The 20278-nt window shown below is 40.1% G+C and overlaps 4 protein-coding genes and 1 pseudogene across 4 annotated transcripts; all 5 read right to left on the reverse strand.

Moving 5' to 3' along the window:
- Window positions 1-1544: 1544 nt before the first annotated feature.
- LOC129379247 (gamma-crystallin M2-like) lies at window positions 1545-2368 on the reverse strand. The gene is made up of 3 exons (XM_055059944.1): window positions 2279-2368; window positions 1955-2197; window positions 1545-1870 (listed from the first exon to the last, which is right to left on the reverse strand). The coding sequence occupies exons 1-3, from the start codon at window positions 2324-2326 to the stop codon at window positions 1592-1594; spliced, it is 570 nt and encodes a 189-aa protein (XP_054915919.1). The 5' UTR covers window positions 2327-2368; the 3' UTR covers window positions 1545-1591.
- A 2258-nt stretch (window positions 2369-4626) lies between these two features.
- LOC129379176 (gamma-crystallin M2-like) lies at window positions 4627-5380 on the reverse strand (annotated as a pseudogene).
- A 1052-nt stretch (window positions 5381-6432) lies between these two features.
- Window positions 6433-7252, reverse strand: LOC129379233 (gamma-crystallin M2-like). Its single transcript, XM_055059930.1, has 3 exons — window positions 7156-7252; window positions 6832-7074; window positions 6433-6758 (listed from the first exon to the last, which is right to left on the reverse strand). Exons 1-3 carry the CDS (start codon window positions 7201-7203, stop codon window positions 6480-6482), a joined length of 570 nt encoding a protein of 189 aa, XP_054915905.1. The 5' UTR covers window positions 7204-7252; the 3' UTR covers window positions 6433-6479.
- Window positions 7253-14808: 7556 nt separating this feature from the next.
- Window positions 14809-15630, reverse strand: LOC129379232 (gamma-crystallin M2-like). Its single transcript, XM_055059929.1, has 3 exons — window positions 15533-15630; window positions 15210-15452; window positions 14809-15132 (listed from the first exon to the last, which is right to left on the reverse strand). The coding sequence occupies exons 1-3, from the start codon at window positions 15578-15580 to the stop codon at window positions 14854-14856; spliced, it is 570 nt and encodes a 189-aa protein (XP_054915904.1). The 5' UTR covers window positions 15581-15630; the 3' UTR covers window positions 14809-14853.
- A 3027-nt stretch (window positions 15631-18657) lies between these two features.
- On the reverse strand, window positions 18658-19468 carry LOC129379235 (gamma-crystallin M2-like). The gene is made up of 3 exons (XM_055059932.1): window positions 19393-19468; window positions 19065-19307; window positions 18658-18976 (listed from the first exon to the last, which is right to left on the reverse strand). The coding sequence occupies exons 1-3, from the start codon at window positions 19423-19425 to the stop codon at window positions 18698-18700; spliced, it is 555 nt and encodes a 184-aa protein (XP_054915907.1). The 5' UTR covers window positions 19426-19468; the 3' UTR covers window positions 18658-18697.
- Between the last annotated feature and the right edge of the window lie 810 nt (window positions 19469-20278).

Consider the following 20278-nt stretch of genomic DNA (forward strand, 5'->3'; position numbering starts at 1 on the left):
TTTTCTCTGTTTATTCTCAGTTTTCAGTGTCGCTGAGTCTCCGAGTTGTCCCGTCTCCCCTTGATTCCTCCAAGGTGTGTCTCCACTCCATGACTACCCTCTGTGTATTTAATCCCACCTTTGTCCTTTGTTCCTCCTTGGGTCCTCGTTGTCTTGTGAGCGTCAGTATGTGTTGCTGTTGTACATTCGTACCGTCCAGTTGCTATCGGCGTTGAGCCCTGGATTCTGCTCAGACTGGTTGTTGGAGTTTTCTTGGACAGATTTTGTTCCATTAAACACCACTTATTTTCTAATACCTGAGTCTGCTGCATTCTGTCTCAACCACCTCCACTACAATTCTTGTCACATTGTGTCTTTAAGAAATAGGAAAAGCCTAAATGGTGATGTTCTGGCTTTAGAAAAACTATGACAGACCAACTAACACAGTTGAGTTAATTGCTAAAACATTTGTGGATGTATGTTAAGGTCAGACCTGACCAGACTTCTGTCTTGTTTGACATCATGGGAAAGTCAAAATAAATGGGCCAGGACATCAGGAAGAGTCTTGTGTAGCTGCACAAGTCTGGTTCAACCTTGGCCATGCAAATAATATCCAGATCAATGGAGGTACCAAATCTTTTGTTTAAACATTAGGAAGTAAAGACATGATGGGAATGTGCTGCCACAGGAAGGATACGAATTTTGTGTCCAGAGGTGAACATACTTTGGTTCAAAATATCAGATACTAAGTGTGAGCGCAAGGAGAAGTTATGAGTACAAGCATTACAAGTTTTGAAAAGAAAGACATAAAGTCCTGCTTTCATAATCAAAATGTAAGCAATAATATTTATAGTTTTGAAAACGAAACACATGAAATCTCCTTTTCCGACTGAAAATTTTGCTCTTGGATTATGGCAGAAAAATCCCACAAAGCGAGGGGAGAGTTTTGCACATGATGGCAGCATTTCACTCTTAAGGCCTAAAAGGGATGGGGAATTTATTTGGCTTATAACTTTTGAATGAATTTAACCTTTGAACTTTGTACCATCCTAACTGTGAAGCATAAGGTGCCAGGATTGTGTGTTGGGGTTGTTTGACTGCAGTCATAAAATATGAGAAAAACCTGTATGTCTAAATACTGAAGCAAATCTAAGGACACCAGCCTGGAAGTAATAGCTCAGATGCTGATTAGTTTTCCAAAACGACTATACTAACAATGACACCATTCAGCCAAAGGAGTTATAAAGTGGGTTGATGACAACAAAGTCATGAATCCATGACTTCCTTCACAAAGCTCCAATCTCTGTCGTATAGAGAATGCCACACTAAATTATGAAAGGACTGTGAACAATTGTCCAAAGTCCCTGACTGCACTCATCTGCATAAGAATTATCTCCATAGCACTCCTCTCAAATGGTTGTAAAACAGTGCAGAGGAATGGGTACAGAGGACCCAGTTCAATTCAATATGAATCTAGGCAATAAATCTGCATTACATTTCACTGATGTTTCATATGTTGATTCATATTTTAGACCAGGTGTTAATAAACAATCATGACAAAATGATCAGAATTTCATAATACATTTATTCATCGGCATTAAACATAGCATATTTAATACCAGGAATCCATGATCCTCCTCATGCTCATGAACCTCATGCCTCCATATCCCATCTCCCTGAAGCTCCTGTACTGTCCAGGCCACATGTACATCATCCTGCCTCTGTAGTGGGGGTGCTCGTACATTAGCCAGTGACCATCCATCACATGGCAGGACATGCAGTCAGACATGTGGTAACGATCCATGAAAGAGTCACAGTCGTCCATACATTCATGCATATGGCCACCGAAGTTCTCTCTCTCATAGATCCTCATCCTGTAGGATCCCCTGTACTGTAAAAGGAAGAAACAAATAAATGTAAAAGGAATGAATATGCAGGTGTTAGTTCAGATTAGCAAAAAGATTCACCAACCCACCATGGGGATCATACGACAAGACCTGATGCAGTCATTCCATCCCATCATGCTCATGTAGTCACCGTACTCTCCTCTCCTGAAGAAATACTGGTTTCCCATGTAGTTGGGGCGATCATAGACCATGAAGCAGCCGCTCTCCACCCTGCAGGAGTGACACCTGCTCATGTAAGAGTACATGTCAGCACAGTCGCCCATGCACTCATAGTGGCGACCCATAAAGTTCCTTTCCTCATAGAAAATGATCTGGAAAAGAGAAAACCATCTTTTGAAATCAATTGCTAGGTGACAAAATAAGTATTTTTCAATCCCTAAACATTGCTTTACCTTGCCCCTCATGTACATGTCAGTTTTGCTCGTCTCAGTGGTGGTCATGTTGGCTGCAGATGAGTGGTTGCTCTTGCTGCTGTTCTGCCTTCCTACCTGGTTTAACGCTTTCCTTTTATACCTGAGCGAACGTAAAGAACAACTGACCTTCCCTTCACAGAAGTCCTAACTAAGCAAGTTACTATAGAGCAACATAGAATGCAGAGGTTACGTTCTGTTTTTTTTCTTTGTCTTCAGTCTTTAGAAAGGTCTTTCAGATTTAACAAGCAGCATTTTGAACAGTGCTTGTTACAATAGACTTAGCCATATGACTGTTAAGATTTAGTGTATGACTTGAATCAAACATTATTTCAACAGTGGTTACCTAAACTATAATGATGTTTTGTTTTTGGTGGGTTTACTAAGTGAAAATTTATTTCTCTGCTCAAGATTCTCAGTATGAACAAATTTGGAACAATCTATTTTTCTGCGGTAATAACAGTACTGTGAGTGTACCGTGTTTTGAGAAAAATATTAATTTTGGTTTGGGGTGAAACTTTCAATTGAAACAAGATATTTGTTTGCACTGAATAAAAAGACAGTCTGTTAAATCAGGCCATAATGTTCTTGGTCTAGGTCAATAAGAAATTATATATTTTTTTCTATTTTCTAAATGTTAGAAAATTTAATGAGAAAATTTTCTTAGAAATCTTTTTGTAACTTGCTTTGAATTCAGATGTTTACATGCAGAATGTACATTGTGTCATGTTCTGTGTTTTTCTCTGTTTATTCTCAGTTTTCAGTGTCGCTGAGTCTCCGAGTTGTCCCGTCTCCCCTTGATTCCTCCAAGGTGTGTCTCCACTCCATGACTACCCTCTGTGTATTTAATCCCACCTTTGTCCTTTGTTCCTCCTTGGGTCCTTGTTGTCTTGTGAGCGTCAGTATGTGTTGCTGTTGTACATTCGTACCGTCCAGTTGCTATCGGCGTTGAGCCCTGGATTCTGCTCAGACTGGTTGTTGGAGTTTTCTTGGACAGATTTTGTTCCATTAAACACCACTTATTTTCTAATACCTGAGTCTGCTGCATTCTGTCTCAACCACCTCCACTACAATTCTTGTCACATTGTGTCTTTAAGAAATAGGAAAAGCCTAGATGGTGATGTTCTGGCTTTAGAAAACTATGACAGACCAACTAACACAGTTGAGTTAATTGCTAAAACATTTGTGGATGTATGTTAAGGTCAGACCTGACCAGACTTCTGTCTTGTTTGACATCATGGGAAAGTCAAAATAAATGGGCCAGGACATCAGGAAGAGTCTTGTGTAGCTGCACAAGTCTGGTTCAACCTTGGCCATGCAAATAATATCCAGATCAATGGAGGTACCAAATTCTTTTGTTTAAACATTAGGAAGTAAAGACATGATGGGAATGTGCTGCCACAGGAAGGATACGAATTTTGTGTCCAGAGGTGAACATACTTTGGTTCAAAATATCAGATACTAAGTGTGAGCGCAAGGAGAAGTTATGAGTACAAGCATTACAAGTTTTGAAAAGAAAGACATAAAGTCCTGCTTTCATAATCAAAATGTAAGCAATAATATTTATAGTTTTGAAAACGAAACACATGAAATCTCCTTTTCCGACTGAAAATGTTTGCTCTAGGATTATGGCAGAAAAATCCCACAAAGCGAGGGGAGAGTTTTGCACATGATGGCAGCATTTCACTCTTAAGGCCTAAAAGGGATGGGGAATTTATTTGGCTTATAACTTTTGAATGAATTTAACCTTTGAACTTTGTACCATCCTAACTGTGAAGCATAAGGTGCCAGGACTGTGTGTTGGGGTTGTTTGACTGCAGTCATAAAATATGAGAAAAACCTGTATGTCTAAATACTGAAGCAAATCTAAGGACACCAGCCTGGAAGTAATAGCTCAGATGCTGATTAGTTTTCCAAAACGACTATACTAACAATGACACCATTCAGCCAAAGGAGTTATAAAGTGGGTTGATGACAACAAAGTCATGAATCCATGACTTCCTTCACAAAGCTCCAATCTCTGTCGTATAGAGAATTTGCCACACTAAATTATGAAAGGACTGTGAACAATTGTCCAAAGTCCCTGACTGCACTCATCTGCATAAGAATTATCTCCATAGCACTTCCTCAAATGGTTGTAAAACAGTGCAGAGGAATGGGTACAGAGGACCCAGTTCAATTCAATATGAATCTAGGCAATAAATCTGCATTACATTTCACTGATGTTTTATATGTTGATTCATATGTTAGACCTGGTGTTAATAAACAATTATGACAAAATGATCAGAATTTCATAATACTTTTATTCAACGGCATTAAACATGGCATAGTTAATACCAGGAATCCATGATCCTCCTCATGCTCATGAACCTCATGCCTCCATATCCTATCTCACTGAAGCTCCTGTATTGTGCAGGCCACATGTACATAATCCTGCCTCTGTAGTGGGGGTGCTCGTACATTAGCCAGTGACCATCCATCACATGGTAGGACATGCAGTCAGACATGTGGTAACGATCCATGAAAGAGTCTCAGTCATCCATACATTCATGCATATGGCCACCGAAGTTCTCTCTCTCATCCTGTAGAGATGTACCCTGTACTGTAATAGAAACAAAAAACAAATGTACAGGGAATGAATAAGCAGTTGAAGGTTCAGATTAGTAGAAAGATTCACCAACCCACCATGGGGATCATACGACAAGACCTGATGCAGTCATTCTATCCCATCATGCTCATGTAGTCACCGTACTCTCCTCTCCTGAAGAAATACTGGTTTCCCATGTAGTTGGGGTAATCATAGACCATGAAGCAACCACTCTCCACCCTGCAAGAGTGACACCTGCTCAAGTAGGAGTACATGTCAGCACAGTCGCCCATGCACTCATAGTGTACGAGAACCTCCAAACGTCTCCACTACAATTCTTGTCACATTGTGTCTTTAAGAAATAGGAAAAGCCTAGATGGTGATGTTATGGCTTTAGAATCTATGACAGATCAACTAACACAGTTGAGTTAATTGCTAAAACATTTGTGGATGTATGTTAAGGTCAGACCTGACCATACTGCTGTCTTGTCTGACATGATGGGAAAGTCAAAATAAATGGGCCAGGACTTCAGGAAGAGTCTTGTGTAGCTGCACAAGTCTGGTTCAACCTTGACCATGCAAACAATATCCAGATCAATGTAGGTACCAAATTCTTTTGTTTATACATGAGGAAGTAAAGACATGATGGGAATGTGCTGCCACAGGAAGGATACAAATTTTGTGTCTCAGAGGTGAACATACTTTGGTTCAAAATATCAGATACAAAGTGTGAGCGCCAGGAGAAGTTTTTGAGTACAATCATTACAAGTTTTGAACAGAAAGACATAAGGTCCTACTTTCATAATCAAAATGTCAGCAAAAGTATATATAGTTTTGAAAACCTAACACATGAAATCTCGTTTTCAGATCGAAAATATTTGCTCTTGGATTATGGCAGAAAAATCCCACAAAGCGAGGGGAGAGTTTTGCACATCATGGCAGCATTTCACTCTTAAGGCCTAATAAGGATGGGGAATTTATTTGGCTTATAACTTTTGACTGAATTTAACCTTTGAACTTTATACCATCCTAACTGTGAAGCATAAGGTGCCAGGATTGTGTGTTGGTTGGGGTTGTTTACTGCAGTCATAAAATATGAGAAAAACCTGTATGTCTAAATATTGAAGCAAATCTAAGGACACCAGCCTGGAAGTAATAGCTCAGATGCTGATTAGTTTTCCAAAACGACTATACTAACAATGACACCATTCAGCCAAAGGAGTTATAAAGTGGGTTGATGACAACAAAGTCATGAATCCATGACTTCCTTCACAAAGCTCCAATCTCTGTCCTATAGATAATTTGCCACACTAAATTATGAAAGGACTGTGAGCAATTGGCCAAAGTCCCTGACTGCACTCATCTGCATAAGAATTATCTCCATAGCACTTCCTCAAATAGTTGTAAAATAGTGCAGAGGAATGGGTACAGAGGACCCAGTTCAATTCAATATGAATCTAGGCAATAAATCTGCATTACATTTCACTGATGTTTTATATGTTGATTCATATTTTAGACCAGGTGTTAATAAACAATCATGACAAAATGATCAGAATTTAACAATACATTTATTCATCAGCATTAAACATGGCATATTTAATACCAGGAATCCATGATCCTCCTCATGCTCATGAACCTCATGCCTCCATATCCCATCTCCCTGAAGCTCCTGTACTGTCCAGGCCACATGTACATCATCCTGCCTCTGTAGTGGGGGTGCTCGTACATTAGCCAGTGACCATCCATCACATGGCAGGACATGCAGTCAGACATGTGATAACGATCCATGAAAGAGTCACAGTCGTCCATACATTCATGCATATGGCCACCGAAGTTCTCTCTCTCATAGATCCTCATCCTGTAGGATCCCCTGTACTGTAAAAGGAACAACAAACAAATGTAAAGGGAATGAATATGCAGGTGTTAGCAAAAAGATTCACCAACCCACCATGGGGATCATACGACAAGACCTGATGCAGTCATTCCATCCCATCATGCTCATGTAGTCACCGTACTCTCCTCTCCTGAAGAAATACTGGTTTCCCATGTAGTTGGGGCGATCATAGACCATGAAGCAGCCGCTCTCCACCCTGCAGGAGTGACACCTGCTCATGTAGGAGTACATGTCAGCACAGTCGCCCATGCACTCATAGTGGTGACCCATAAAGTTCCTTTCCTCATAGAAAATGATCTGGAAAAGAGAAAACCATCTTTTGAAATCAATTGCTATGAGACAAAATAAGTATTTTTCAATCCCTAAACATTGCTTTACCTTGCCCCTCATGTACATGTCAGTTTTGCTCGTCTCAGTGGTGGTCATGTTGGCTGCAGATGAGTGGTTGCTCTTTCTGCTGTTCTGCCTTCCTACCTGGTTTAACGCTTTCCTTTTATACCTGAGCGAACGTAAAGAACAACTGACCTTCCCTTCACAGAAGTCCTAACTAAGCAAGTTATTATAGAGCTGCACAGAATGCAGAGGTTACGTTCTGTTTTTTTCTTTGTCTTCAGTCTTTAGAAAGGTCTTTCAGATTTAACAAGCAGCATTTTGAACAGTGCTCGTTACAATAGACTGAGCAATGTGAATGTTCAGAATGATGTGTTTTTTGTTTCAGTAGGTAACTTCTCATTGGTGTGAATAGACATCACATGTGGCATGCCACAATGTTCAACCACTTCCATGTACAAGGTTCCACTTGCTCTGGTTGGAAAAAGTTATACGATTAGCTACACTAATTTCACAGATGATGTACACTTCTACATTACAGTGTCAATGGGTGACTCGGAACCTATCGAAGTTTCATATATCATTGATTCCATTGCCCCAATTAAAGTAAAGATTTTGACTGGTAGAAAGAAATCTCAATGGAGAAATGCACAAATAGTTCGGTCTGCAAGACAAGTCTGCCGCAGGGCAGAACGACAATGGCGTAAAACTCAATTTTACGTTCATCACGACATCTACAAAGAAAAACTACGTAACTATCACTTAACACTAAAACATGCAAGGGAGGCTTTCTTTGCAGATGTCATAAACAAAAACATCAACAATGCTCGAGACTTATTTGCAACAGTTGACAGGCTCACAAACCCTCCTGTGATGTTACCACCTGAACTCCAATCTAATGCTGCCTGTAATAAGTTTTCTGATTTCTTTTCAGAGAAAATCCAAAAAATCAGAGGATTAATCTGCACATCAACTTCAAAGCCAGAACCATTGCTGTACCAAAACAAAACAAATACAGAAAAAATGACCCATTTTCAACTACTTAATTATAAAACTCTAGAACAAATTATAAGTCAATTAAGTTCAAGCTCCTGCTGTCTCGATGTCCTACCCACACATTTCTTTAAGAAAGTCCTGCCTGTTATTGCTACTGATCTGATCCAAATCGTAAACTCATCACTCACATCAGTCGTTTTCCCCCAGGCTTTGAAAACAGCAGTTATCAAACCACTGTTAAAAAAGAACAACCTGGAAAAATTGTTATTGCAGAATTACAGGCCGATCTCCAACCTCCCATTCATCAGCAAAGTTATTGAAAAAACTGTGTGTAAACAATTAAATAGTTTCCTCATGATGACCAACTGCTTTGACACTTTCCAGTCTGGTTTTCGTGCTCACTACAGCACGGAGACTGCCCTTGTAAAAGTATTCAATGACATCCATATAAATACGGACTGTGGGAGAACCACGGTGTTGGTTCTGTTGGACCTCAGTGCAGCTTTTGACACTGTCGACCATGACATATTACTGAATCGACTGGAGAGTTGTGTTGGACTCTCCGATTCGGTGCTCGACTGGTTTGAATCCTACATAAAGAACAGGAATTTCTTTGTTTCAATTGGAAACTTCTCATCAAAGAGGTCAAAGATCACATGTGGGGTACCCCAAGGTTCAATCCTAGGACCCCTCTTATGCAATATTTATATTCTCCCACTAGCTCAGGTTATAAAAGGAAATAATATTAGCTACCATAACTATGCAGATGATACTCAGCTCTACATTACGATGTCACCAGGTGACGCTGAACCCATCCAATCACTGAATAAATGTTTAGAACAGATAAATGTGTGGGTGTGCCAAAACTTTCTCCAACTGAACAAAAACAAAACTGAAGTCATTATTTTTGGACCTAAAGAGGAACGATCTAAAGTCAATGCACAGCTTCAGTTATTACAACTAAAACCTAGCGATCAGGCCCGAAACCTGGGAGTAGTGATGGACTCAGACTTGAACATCCAGAGCCACATAAAGACAGTAACAAAATCAGCCTTCTATCACCTGAAGAACATCTCCAGGATTAGAGGACTAATGTCTCAGCCAGATCTAGTGAAACTCATCCATGCGTTTGTCTTTAGTCGCATTGATTATTGCAACAGCGTCTTCACAGGTCTGTCCAACAAATCAATCAAACAGCTGCAGTTGATCCAGAATGCTGCTGCTCGCGTTCTCACTAGAACCAGGAAGATAGACACATAACACCAGTTTTAAAGTCCCTCCACTGGCTCCCTATAGCTCAAAGAATGATTTTAAAATACTGTTGTTAGTTTACAAATCACTGAACGGTTTAGCACCACAATACATCAAAGATCTGCTGTTGTTGTATCAACCTTCCCGACCTCTCAGGTCTTCTGGTTTTGGTCTGCTCTGCATCCCGAGAACCAGAACCAAAAGAGGAGAAGCAGCTTTCAGCATCTATGCACCAAAAATTTGGAACAAACTTCCAGAAAACTGTAAAACAGCGGAAACCCTGACTTCCTTCAAATCTCAAGTAAAAACGCACCTGTTTAGAATTGTATTTGAAATGTAATATGTATGGATTTGAATTTGTGGATATGTATGTAATCTTTTTTTTTTTTTTCCTGTTGTGGGCAACGGGGCCCGGCGAATACCCGTGGTTAAATGGACGGCGGAGTCCGGCGGTAACAGGCGCTTAAATTCCGTGTCAAAAGGTTGAGACCTTTCCCTGTTGTGGGCAACGGGGCCCAGCGAATACCAGTGGTTAAACGGACGGCGGAGTCCGGCGGTAACAGGCGCTTAAGTTTCGTGTCAAAAGGTTGAGACCTTTCCCTGTTGTGGGCAACGGGGCCCAGCGAATACCAGTGGTTAAACGGACGGCGGAGTCCGGCGGTAACAGGCGCTTAAGTTCCGTGTCAAAAGGTTGAGACCTTTCCCTGTTGTGGGCAAAGGGGCCCGACAAATACCCGTGGTTAAACGGACGGCGGAGTCCGGCGGTAACAGGCGCTTAAATTCCGTGTCAAAAGGTTGAGACCTTTTCCTGTTGTGGGCAACGGGGCCCGGCGAATACCCGTGGTTAAACGGACGGCGGAGTCCGGCGGTAACAGGCGCTTAAATTCCGTGACAAAGGGAAAGGGGAAGACAAAAAGGGGAAAAGGAGAAAAAAAGAAAGAAAGAAAAAAAAACCGTTGGTATTTTATTCTATGTTGCATGCCTTTGTGTTTATGATGTAAAGCACTTTGAAATGCCTTGTAGCTGAAATGTGCTATACAAATAAAATTTGATTGATTGATTGATTGATTGATTGAATAGATACCTAGAAAAAATCAATGTGTGTATGTGCCGTAAAGTTCTCCAACTGAATAGAACAAAAAAACTGAGGTTATATTTTGACATAAAGAGGAAAAATCAAGAATCAACATAGTCATTACAGCTAGAAACTAGAGATCAGGCTTGAAATCTGGTGCCGTAATTTACTCAAACCTGAATCTTCATAGACTCATAAAGGTTAATTGCAAAGTCAGTCTTCCATCACTTGAAGGGTCTTTAACTGCAGAATTAAAGAAATTATCTCCCAGGGATCCAGAAAAACTCATCCATATCTTTATCTCTAGTCGTATTTTATTACTGCATTAATGTCTTCACAGATCTGCCTAAAAAATCAGAAGTCTGCAACTGATTTCAAACCCTACTGCTCGCATTTTCACTAATACAGTTAGGGCCAGAAATATTTGGACAGTAACACAGGTTTTGTTATTTTAGCTGTTGACAAAAATATGTTCAGAAATACAATTTATATATAATATGGGCTGAAAGTGCACACTCCCAGCTGCAATATGAGAGTTTCCACATCCAAATCGGAGAAAGGGTTTAGGAATCATAGCTCTGTAATGCAGAGCCTCCTCTTTTTCAAGGGACCAAAAAGTAATTGGACAATGGACTCCAAGGCTGCAAGTAACTCAAAAGGCCTTTCCCTCGTTAACCTGTAATCAAGCAAGTAGTTAAAAGGTCTGGGGTTGTTTCCAGGTGTGTGGTTTTGCATTTGGAAGCTGTTGCTGTGACCAGACAACATGCGGTCAAAGGAACTCTCAATTGAGGTGAAGCAGAACATCCTGAGGCTGAAAAAAAAAAAAATCCATCAGAGAGATAGCAGACATGCTTGGAGTAGCAAAATCAACAGTCGGGTACATTCTGAGGAAAAAGGAATTGACTGGTGAGCTTGGGAACTCAAAAAGGCCTGGGCGTCCACGGAAGACAACGGTGGTGGATGATCGCCGCATACTTTCTTTGGTGAAGAAGAACCCGTTCACAACATCAACTGAGGTCCAGAAACTCTCAGAGAAGTAGGTGTATCTGTCTCTAAGTCAACAGTAAAGAGAAGACTCCATGAAAGCAAATACAAAGGGTTCACATGTAGATGCAAACCATTCATCAATTCCAAAAATAGACAGGCCAGAGTTAAATTTGCCCAAAAACACCTCAAGAAGCCAGCCCAGTTCTGGAAAAGTATTTTCCAGAACATCACCAAACCCAGCGTTTGGTGATGTCCATGGGTTCCAGACTTAAGGCAGTGATTGCCTCCAAAGGATTTGCAACAAAATATTGAGAAAAAACTTTTTTGTTTGGGTTATGTTTATATGTCCAATTACTTTTGAGCTCCTAAAATATGGAGTGTTTGTAAACAAATGTGTACAATTCCTACATTTTCTATCACATATTTTTGTTCAACCCTTTAAATTAAACGTTACAATCTGCACTTGAATTCTGTTGTAGAGGTTTCATTTCAAATCCAATGCAGTGGCATGCAGAGCCCAACTCACAAATATTGTGTTACTGTCCAAATATTTCTGGCCCTAACTGTACATATTGCTTCAGTATAGAGCTCAGTTAGGGCTCAGTTCTAAAGTCTGTACACTGGCTTTCTGTAGGTCTGAGAATATGCTCAGAGCTACAGATTAGCAAAATACTTTTGCTAGTTTTAACATCACTGAGAGTCTTAGAATTAAAAAATGTATTAAAGACCTATTGTGTAGGCCTTCCAGACCCACTGAGGTTTTTTGTCCTGCATACCCAAAACCAGAACCAACCATGGAAAAGCACCATTCAGTTTTCATGCCCCTGTCATCTAATTTAGTGACTGGTGACTCATTATTTTAAGATCATATGCCTGTTTTATTTAAGATAATGCTGTCCTGTACTAAAGCTAAAGCACACGTTGCAGTTTGGTTCTGTCATATTCTTAACCCCTCTACTGCTGGTCAGTTTTCTTCTGTTTTTGATCAGAATTGTACCATCCCAGAAGCTGAGGGAAATAACACTAAGGAACTCATCAACTGGTTTTATTCTACTGGTAAAGTCATCTAAAGTCAGTGGTGGCACCACTTAAAAACTAAGAATCCAAGCGTGATCCCTGGTTAAATGAGATCACTCAGGCTGCCAGCAGAGACTGCACAGAGCTGAAAGCAAATGGAAAAAGGACAAATTACATTTGTCACTCAAAATATTGAAGGAATGCTGGTGGCGTTATCAGAGGATTGTAAAAGGTGCCCAAAAAGGCACCTGCCGGGTCTGATTGTACCAAACAGTCATAATCCTCCTATCTTATTTAAACTATTAACCTTGTTCAAAATGAGTCACATAGTGATTTTATGGAGACTTCACCTACTGTATGTGAAAGCTTTTTACACTTTTTTGACAAGAAAGTTGCTTATATTAGGGCTCAGTTCATCCCCCCTGCTTATGACCCTTCATTCGTTGTACCTTGTTCTGCTGTTTTACACAGCTTCTACTATAGGTCCTTCTGTTCTTGCTCTTGTAAATAGCAGCAGTTGTTCCTAAAACTCTGAAACATGCAGTTCTGCAGTCTCTACTTAAAAAAACAACAACTTTGGATGCTACTGTTATTAAAGACCTGTCTCTAAACTGCCTTTTATTTAAAAAATTCTTGAGAAAGTAGTCTATAATCATCGGATGGCTTATCTTAATGAACATAATATTTTAGAGGTTTTCAGTCCAGTTTCAAACAATTTCATAGCACAGAGTCAGCTCTTTTAAAGGTTTTTAATAATATTTATTAGCAACTGATTCTGGTGACTGTGTTGTTTTGGTGTTGTTGGATTTGTCAGCTGCTTTTGATACAGTTGATCATGGCATTTACTTTCCCGTTTGGAACAGTGGTTGGGCATCAGTCACATAGCTCTGGATTGGTTGAAATCTTATTTGGCCAAGCGTACTTTTTGTGTCTGTCTTGATGCCCATGGGCCCCCCTCTGCTCCACTGACATGTGGTGTCCCACAGGGTTCAGTTTCAGGCCCTCTTCTTTTCTTGTTGTACCTCCTTCCTCTTGGCTCTATTTTTAGAAAATATGGGAGTGCTTTTCATTGTTATGCAGATGAAACACAGATATACTTACCACTAAAGAACGCAGAATCCATCTCTCTTTGGTCTCTGTTTTTATGTCTGGAAGAGTTGAAGACCTGGGTGGAATAATCTTCCTTTGGGCATAAGACTGGCCTCTTCACTCACTGTTTTTAAGTTCCTTCTTAAGACCCATCTTTTTTCTTTGCCGTTTGGCACAATACAAGATGTTTCACTTTGTTTTATTGTGTCTGTATTTTAATATCTATTTTATATTTGATCTTTTCTATTTTATAATTGTATTTTATGATTGTGTATACCACTTTGGTCCTGCCGGTGTATATAGTGCTTCATAAATAAAGTTGGTATGGTGTGACATCAGCTGATTTAATTTGGGTATACATTTCAGGTGTTTTTGGTGATTTTGTTATGGGCTGTTAACTGGTTTAGTGACTTTATTTCAGATAGTTTATGAACTTGAGTTTGCTTTAGACAGGGGATGTATCTGAGGTTTCATTTTAGACTGCTACATTTTTAGTGAGCCATAAAGGTACCATCTTGTTTCGTACTGCCGAGATGCCAGATACATTCTGGAGAAAGACAGGAAGAACTCTCTGAAACCCGATCTCAAACCACTGATGTGCATAATGATTATAGCTATGGGGAATCAGAGCCAGGTGGTTCTGCTTTTTGAGCAATGAGAACAGATGTCATTTTATCTGTGAAACATGCTTTTTGGTAGCTCGGTGACGAAGCCAACACCAGCTTTGTTTCCCCCTGTATCAGTTTGTTTGGGTACAGTCTGCTGGCTTTGTGCTCATCCTTCTACAATCTTTGCAGGGACAGTGATCTATTTAAGAAGACTTTTGCTAACAGCTTTGAAAGATCATCAGTGAAAAGTCATTTCTCAGCTTAAGTAGGAGTGACCTGCCTGAAAAAACTTTCAGACAATATTGTGTTTGTCAATGAAGGTTACTGAGCTGGCAAAGCATGCTTTATTAAGTCATTAAATGGAAACTATAACAGAATGTTCACCTTTTCTTAAGTGTTTGTGTTTCCTTGTGTTCGGTGATTTATAAATTCAGTAAAGGGCATGTTGGATAATATCCCAAGAATATATTCTTATTTAAAGGCTCAATATATTTTTTTTTACATTTTAATACATTCTTCTCAAACTTAACACTTTTACTACATGTCAGTATGAATCTAGGTTTAAATGCATACTGTGCACATACAGTGTCACACATATACTTCAGTAATGTTTACTGTTTTTGTGTATATTTTTACCAGCTGTTATAGTTTTCACTTGATAAAAAAATCATAAACAACTTAATAGTTCAACATTTTTATTGAACAGGATTGACCTTGACATATTTAGTACCAGGAATCCATGATCCTCCTCATGCTCATGAACCTCATGCCTCCATATCCCATCTCCCTGAAGCTCCTATACTCTCCAGGCCTCATGTACATCATCCTGCCTCTGTAGTGGGGGTGCTCGTACATCAGCCAGTGACCATCCATCACATGGCAGGACATGCAGTCAGACATGCGATAGCGGTCCATGATTGAGTCACAGTCGTCCATCATCTCATACATCTGACCACCGAAGTTCTCTCTCTCATAGATCCTCATCCTGTAGGATCCCCTGTACTGTAAAAATAAGGCAAATACTCTTGTTAGTTTCACAGTTGAAATCAGCAATAAATTATCATGAATCACCAACCCACCATTGGGATCATACGACAAGATCTGATCCAGTCCCTCCAGCCCATCATGCTCATGTAGTCACCGTACTCTCCTCTCCTGAAGAAGTACTGGTTTCCCATGTAGTTGGGGCGATCATAGACCATGAAGCAGCCGCTCTCCACCCTGCAGGAATGACACCTGCTCATGTAGGAGGACATGTCAGCACAATCGCCCATGCACTCATAGTGGCGACCCATAAAGTTCCTTTCCTCATAGAAAATGATCTGGAAAAGAGATAACCATTTTTTGAAATCAATTCCTATGAGACAAAATAAGTATTTTTCAATCCCTAAACATTGCCTACCTTGCCCCTCATGTTCATGTCAGTTTTGCTCATCTCAGTGGTGGTCATGTTGGCTGCAGATGAGTGGTTGCTCTTGCTGCTATTCTGCCTTCCTACCTGGTTTAACCCTTTCCTTTTATACCTGAGTCAATGTAAAGAATCACTGACCTTCCCTTCACAGAAGTCCTAACTAAGCAAGTTACTATAGAGCTGCACAGAATGCGGGGGTGACGTTCTGTTTTTTTTTCCTCTCTCTAGTCTTTAGAAAGGTGTTTCTGTTATTGCAAGCATCATTTTGAACAGTGATTGTGACAATTGACTGAGCCATGTGTACTACTTGTGTGAAAAAATTTTTTCATTGTGGCTATCAGTAACCTAATTTTTCTTTGACTTTTACATTCTTTCGTGCTCTAAAACAAGAAAATATATTTGTACTTGTTATGATTCTGGCCTGTCTGCGTGCTCTGCTGGAATCAAGCTCATCTGGTCCAACTGAACACTACAATGCTGCAGTGCAATCAGATTCATACCATCCACCTGCAGACCGACAGTTATAGTCAGTCTCATACGGGCAGACAGCACCAGGTTTTTGAAAGCTCTTTGGTGCGACTAACTAAGGACAGTCCTCGGCTTCCTGCAAATTCCTGAGAAAAGGTTCCTTATCCAGCTACTGGTCATCCCACACCTCCATTCTCAATAAACCATTCATTACATCAGCCAGCATTACTTCGTGCTGGCTGAAATTTTGGGTCTTTTATTGCGAGCATTACAGTACTGCTAAGATACTGAAAATTAATTTACGTGATACATGTTATTTTTGCTGGAAAAAAGAGAGATTCATAATTTCATTGTAGGTTCCAATTACATGTTCTTTATCCAAGGACCAAATGTATTAGGGAGCAAATATCAGCTCTGAAATAGAAAAGGCTGTTTTGTCAAGTTATTCAAAGCGATGTTTGTGAAAATGTGGTTGCAAATCTTATTTACTTTATGTTCAACTTTGATCATACTCTTAACCCTTGTGTGTGATGGTGGGGATGTATTAGACCCCGCTTGGCATAACACAACCTGTTGGCTTACTGTTATGCATTATGGTGATGGTGTTAGTTCATAACAAGGATCAAGTTGGCTTTCTCTGTGTTACATCTGGAATGGTGGAACTAGCTCACTGTGTTCACTTGGCTGCATGCCAACACTACAACAGGAAGGATGGCTTCCTCCATGTTATCGTCAGGATGGTGGAACTAGCTCACTATGTTCACTTGGCTGCATGCTGACACTGCAACAGGAAGGGTGGCTTCCTCCATGTTATCGTCAGGACGGTGGACCTAGCTCACTGTGTTCACTTGGCTGCATGCTGGCATCTAATGTCAAATCTGATGTTTGTATTTTGTGTTGCTCTACACCACCAATACAGCGGCAGGTTGCCTTTCAACCTCACCCCATCTTCCTGTCAGCCACGTGACTGTGGAGCTGGGCACTACCAAGGACATATTCCTTGATAACACCATCATATCAGACTCATGCTGGAACACTGAACTACATGCTTATATAATGTGTCCTTCCCTCTTGTTTATTTATTTTTTATTACTTGTTAGAATTTGTGGAGTACTCACTTTTAACCCAGAAAAGGAATTAGAACAAACTTGGAATCCAGAGACTCTAGTTTATTAGTAACTCTTTAGCTTATTTTTCAGAAACTGTAGAGTATTAACAATTTGGACCAATATTATTCTTCTTCCATTAATTTTTACATTATGCTGAGTTTTTAGTATATTTTATGGTTGCCTACATAGTCATTTGAAACATGAAGTCTGTTTTATTTTTTATTGCTGAATCACATGCATATTTTCTGAAGATATCCTACTCAGATGCAGATTTCTTAGGATTGGATAACACTGTTTATAATTACTCCACATAATTTCAATGCTCCTACTTTGTCTTTATTGTACAATTTGTTTTTTGTATGTCTTTTTTTGTGAATCTACAAGTAGAGGTGACTTGAGTGACAAGATGAACTAGCAAGTTGTGTCTTTCTATGAGGGGCTTAAATACTTGGGAGGTTGGGCGCTAGACAAGAGACCTGAGCAGAGAAGCTAATTGATTACAGCTGTGAGTAGTGAGAGCAGCAGCCAGGCTGAAGAGGAGGAAGAGAAAGTGGCACAGGGGTGCAGGAAATAAGAATACTAAAGAATAACTTTGACTAAAGAAACATGATAACCTAGTACAGAAAATACCTGACACATACACACACACACAAAAAAATGACTAGACCTAGGGTAAAAATAAGAAATTAACATTTTAATGGTAGTTTCTCACTATAGGGTCCTAGTATTTTCATTCATACCTCTTTCATAGTGCCACATCTGTGAATGACAAAAAAAATGTTTGTGTACATATAAAGTAGGATGTCTGTTTTAAATGATTCTTTCTGCATGTAGAACTTACACATTGGTATGTCTATTATTGATCTACATATATGCTATAACATCTGATTACTATTTACAAGGAACAGATGAACCATTGCCGGCAGTAAATTGGGCAAGTTTCGGATAAGAGTTAGACTCTACCAAGGTTACCCTTTAATACCAAAGCTGTTCATAACTTTTATGAACAGAATTTTTAGGTGCAGTCAAGGTGCTGAGGTGATCCATTTTGGTAGCTTTAGGACTGGATCTCTGGAAGACCAAGGATACACTTGAGGCACTATGTTTTTCGGCTGGCCAGGGAATTATCTTATGATTTCCCATGTGGCCAGGGAAAGGGAAGTCTGGTTCTCCCTGCTCGGGCTGCTGCCCCCACAAACCGACTCTCGGTAAGAGGAAGAAAACAGATGGTTACATGGATGGATCGATCAATATCTTGACAGAGTTCTTTGCTTTTGCTTATTATGAGATGTTCCTTGTGTGACACCTTGGTAAAAGATGCATTTTTATAGGCCATCAGTTCGAACTGACCTAACTGATATTCAGTGGCGCTGACAAGGAGTCTTGGGAGATATCACTTTCTGATACATTTTCCATACATTTTATCTCTGCCCTTCCTGTTTATGTTTAATACCTTTGTTTCTGTAAAAATAGTTCAGATTTGTGCCTCATATTTCTTACAGTTAACCCTTCAGTAGCTCAATAATCTTGACAAAAATCTGAGTTGCTTGAATTACTTTTATTCAGTGAAGTCAATCATTTAATACCAGGAATCCATGATCCTCCTCATGCTCATAAACCTCATGCCACCATATCCCATCTCCCTGAAGCTCCTGTACTCTCCAGGCCTCATGTACATCATCCTGCCTCTGTAGTGGGGGTGCTCGTACATCAGCCAGTGACCATCCATAACATGGCAGGACATGCAGTCAGACATGCGGTAGCGATCCATGATGGAGTCACAGTCGTCCATCATCTCATACATCTGACCACCGAAGTTCTCCCTCTCGTAGATCCTCATCCTGTAGGATCCCCTGTACTGTAAAAGAAAATATTTTAAAAGTAACACGCTATTGTTTAAGCTTTACAATTCAAATGACCAATAAAACCCTAAGTTTCCAACCCACCATGGGGATCATACGGCAAGATCTGATCCAGTCCCTCCAACCCATCATGCTCATGCAATCAGCATACTCTCCCCTCCTGAAGAAATACTGGTTTCCCATGTAGTTGGGGCGATCATAGACCATGAAGCAGCCGCTCTCCACCCTGCAGGAGTGACACCTGCTCATGTAGGAGGACATGTCAGCACAGTCACTCATGCACTCATAGTGGCGACCCATAAAGTTCCTCTCCTCGTAGAAGATGATCTGGGAAAGAGAAAACCATCCATTAAAATGCACCATTGGTAAAAGGCAAAATATATTTTTTTTCTGTCATCTAAAGATTCCCTACCTTGCCCCTCATATTCATGTCGGTGTTGCTCATGTTGGCTGATGAGTGATTGCTCTTGCTCCTGTTCTGCCTTCCTACCTGGTTTAACCCTTTCCTTTTATACCTGAGCAAATGTAAAGAACCACTGACCCTCACTGCACAGAATTACTAACTAAGCAAGTTACTATAGAGCTGCACAGAGTGCAGAGGTTACACAATTTTTTCTTTGTCTTTTAGTCTTTAGAAAGGTCTTTCTGTTATTACAAGCAACATTTTGAACAGTGCTTGTGACAATAGACCGAGCCATGTGACCATTAAGAATTCTGTGCATAACTTGTGTGAAACATACAGTTAGGGCCAGAAATATTTGGACAGTGACACAGGTTTTGTTATTTTAGCTGTTGACAAAAATATGTTCAGAAATACAATTTATATATAATATGGGCTGAAAGTGCACTCCCAGCTGCAATATGAGAGTTCCACATCCAAATCGGAGAAAGGGTTTAGGAATCATAGCTCTGTAATGCAGAGCCTCCTCTTTTTCAAGGGACCAAAAGTAATTGGACAATGGACTCCAAAGGTTGCAAGTAACTCAAAAGGCCTTTCCCTCGTTAACCTGTAATCAAGTAAGTAGTTAAAAGGTCTGGGGTTGTTTCCAGGTGTGTGGTTTTGCATTTGGAAGCTGTTGCTGTGACCAGACAACATGCGGTCAAAGGAACTCTCAATTGAGGTGAAGCAGAACATCCTGAGGCTGAAAAAAGGAAAAAATCCATCAGAGAGATAGCAGACATGCTTGGAGTAGCAAAATCAACAGTCTGGTACATTCTGAGGAAAAAGGAATTGACTGGTGAGCTTGGGAACTCAAAAAGGCCTGGGCGTCCACGGAAGACAACGGTGGTGGATGATC

Source organism: Poeciliopsis prolifica, unplaced genomic scaffold, assembly GCF_027474105.1.
Source record: "Poeciliopsis prolifica strain line A6 unplaced genomic scaffold, Auburn_PproV2 SCAFFOLD056, whole genome shotgun sequence".
In the NCBI taxonomy this organism is placed as follows: domain Eukaryota; kingdom Metazoa; phylum Chordata; class Actinopteri; order Cyprinodontiformes; family Poeciliidae; genus Poeciliopsis; species Poeciliopsis prolifica.

Bases quoted from the DNA above. Each gene is read 5' to 3' on its own strand.
- LOC129379247 (XM_055059944.1), bottom strand. From the start codon at position 2,326: ATGACCACCACTGAGACGAGCAAAACTGACATGTACATGAGGGGCAAG. The intron at 2,198-2,278 runs GTAAAGCAATGT...TCTCTTTTCCAG, and splicing joins ACATGTACATGAGGGGCAAG to ATCATTTTCTATGAGGAAAG. The intron at 1,871-1,954 runs GTGGGTTGGTGA...TTCCTTTTACAG, and splicing joins CTTGTCGTATGATCCCCATG to TACAGGGGATCCTACAGGAT.
- LOC129379233 (XM_055059930.1), bottom strand. From the start codon at position 7,203: ATGACCACCACTGAGACGAGCAAAACTGACATGTACATGAGGGGCAAG. The intron at 7,075-7,155 runs GTAAAGCAATGT...TCTCTTTTCCAG, and splicing joins ACATGTACATGAGGGGCAAG to ATCATTTTCTATGAGGAAAG. The intron at 6,759-6,831 runs GTGGGTTGGTGA...TTCCTTTTACAG, and splicing joins CTTGTCGTATGATCCCCATG to TACAGGGGATCCTACAGGAT.
- LOC129379232 (XM_055059929.1), bottom strand. From the start codon at position 15,580: ATGACCACCACTGAGATGAGCAAAACTGACATGAACATGAGGGGCAAG. The intron at 15,453-15,532 runs GTAGGCAATGTT...TCTCTTTTCCAG, and splicing joins ACATGAACATGAGGGGCAAG to ATCATTTTCTATGAGGAAAG. The intron at 15,133-15,209 runs GTGGGTTGGTGA...TTATTTTTACAG, and splicing joins CTTGTCGTATGATCCCAATG to TACAGGGGATCCTACAGGAT.
- LOC129379235 (XM_055059932.1), bottom strand. From the start codon at position 19,425: ATGAGCAACACCGACATGAATATGAGGGGCAAG. The intron at 19,308-19,392 runs GTAGGGAATCTT...TCTCTTTCCCAG, and splicing joins ACATGAATATGAGGGGCAAG to ATCATCTTCTACGAGGAGAG. The intron at 18,977-19,064 runs GTGGGTTGGAAA...TTTCTTTTACAG, and splicing joins CTTGCCGTATGATCCCCATG to TACAGGGGATCCTACAGGAT.